The 2,011-nt window shown below is 38.8% G+C and overlaps 1 protein-coding gene across 3 annotated transcripts in view; it reads right to left on the minus strand.

The window, feature by feature from the left end:
• Window positions 1-2,011, minus strand: part of Akap10 (A-kinase anchoring protein 10) — a 64,405-nt gene that overhangs the window by 22,757 nt on the left and 39,637 nt on the right. For all 3 annotated transcript variants that reach the window (XM_031355065.1, XM_031355064.1, XM_031355066.1), the window contains exon 11: window positions 786-895. In XM_031355065.1, the coding sequence (XP_031210925.1) occupies window positions 786-895 (110 nt within the window). The remainder of the gene's footprint in view (window positions 1-785; window positions 896-2,011) is intronic.

Consider the following 2,011-nt stretch of genomic DNA (forward strand, 5'->3'; position numbering starts at 1 on the left):
AAAAAAAGCTAAAATGGCCAGACATGGTGGCACATACCTTTGATCCCAGTCTTTGGGAAGCTGAGGCTGGCAGATCTCTGTGAACTTTGTCTATGTAATGAATTCTAGGCCAGTCAAGACTACATAGTGAGACTCTGTCTCAAAATAAATAAGTGAATAAATAAAACAGATAAAATGGAAACCAAATGGAAATGGTATGTGCCCAGTGCTTCCAAGACATCAGACACTATTTTAATTGCTTTTCATGCATTACTTCATTTATGTACTTTAGTGAGTTATAGTGTTACATCTGAGTCACTAGGAGACTGAGTAGCATGCCTAGACACAGACAGAACTGAAAACTTAAGAATATATATACATATGCTTGGTGTGTGTGAGAACCCAGCTATGCATGTGCCATAACACGCATTGGAGGTCAGATGAAAACATCGGGGAGAGTTGATTCTCTCCTTCCACCATGGTTCCAGGAACTGACTGAACGCAGGTCCTTCAGGCCTACTGGCCCCAGAGCCATCCTTTTTTTGTTTTGTTTGCTTTGTTTTATTTTTCTCAGACAGGATCTCACTGTGTAATCTTGGCTGGCCTGGAATTCACTATGTAGACCAAGCTGGCCTTGAATTTACAAAGATTCATTTGTCTTGGTCTCGAGTGCTGAGATTAAAGGTAGGCCACAATGCCCGGCTTCCTTTTGACGGCTATATTACATGGCATGTGAAAATGCTGGGCATTTAAACATTTTTTAAAACTGTAAAAGATGCTAAATTCTACACACAAGTTAAGCTTACCCTGCATATGTCCGTTGATATAAAGATTCTGGGTCCAGACTTGCAGCATCCACAATTATTGCTTCATCAAAATTTTTCAGAATTTTAATACTGGCTTTTTTCACACTAGACTACAACAGAAATTATAAATTAGTATATTATGAAAAAGAAGACAACCAATCCTGAGTCTGGAAGATAAGAGGCCAGTATAAAGTTGTTTCAAATATGCTTGTTTATCCAACTCCTTCATTGGGGGATGTGATGGCAACAATTCTGAAACACTCTACAGTTACAATGGAAGGAGGAAAGCACAACATACACAAATGTACAACAAACCTGTCATCCTAAATGACCTATGCTGCAATGCATATGCTAGCCTCAGACAGTATTTTTCTAATATGGAAAACTCAGCCATTTGAGCATTTACCTAATACGTTACCTCATAAACATAAACCCCAACCTTTACAGGGTATGTGAATGCTTTCAATTTTCAGTGAGGTGTGGTGGTGCAAAGGCAGGTAGATTTCTGAGTTCAAGGCCAATTTGGTCTACATACCAGAGCTACATACTGAGAGCTTGTCAAATAATAAGAACAACAATAATAAAAGTAACAATAATTTCTACAAAACAAAAGAATAAAGTGAACCATTTATCTTACACCATATATAAAACCAACTAAAATTGGTCAAAAACCTATAATGCTTAGAAGAAAAACACAAACTTGCAAGTCTACTTTAGGTATGACAATGACTTTTTTTATGTATATGAGTATTTATCTGCATATGTCTGTATACCATATGCCTGTATGCCTGCCTGGGATCCTGAGAGGCCAGAAGAGGGTATTAGATTCCCTGGAACTGGAGTTAGAGTACTCTTAACCAATGAGCCATCTCCTTAATACTTACATTCAGTAGTCCAACTCTAATGCAACCCTCTTGAGCCAAGTCCATCACTATCCTCTCTGTCTAATTGGCAGTATAGGTTAGCACTGTGCTTGTTATATGAAATTTATAGCAAGAGGGAGGGTACACACAAAAGTTTCCTTAACTTATAAAGCATAATTTTGTTTCAAGGAAACATATCCAAGGCTCAGTATGAAGTTACTTAATAGCAATGGGACTCCAGGCAGTGGTGGCACAGCTCTTTAATCCCAGTACTTGGGAGGTAGAGGCAGGAGAATTTCAGAGTCTGAGGCCAGCCTGGTCTACAGAGTATGTTCCAGGTCAGCCAGGGCTACATAGAGAAAC

The sequence above is a fragment of the Mastomys coucha genome, unplaced genomic scaffold, assembly GCF_008632895.1.
Source record: "Mastomys coucha isolate ucsf_1 unplaced genomic scaffold, UCSF_Mcou_1 pScaffold5, whole genome shotgun sequence".
In the NCBI taxonomy this organism is placed as follows: Eukaryota; Metazoa; Chordata; class Mammalia; order Rodentia; family Muridae; genus Mastomys; species Mastomys coucha.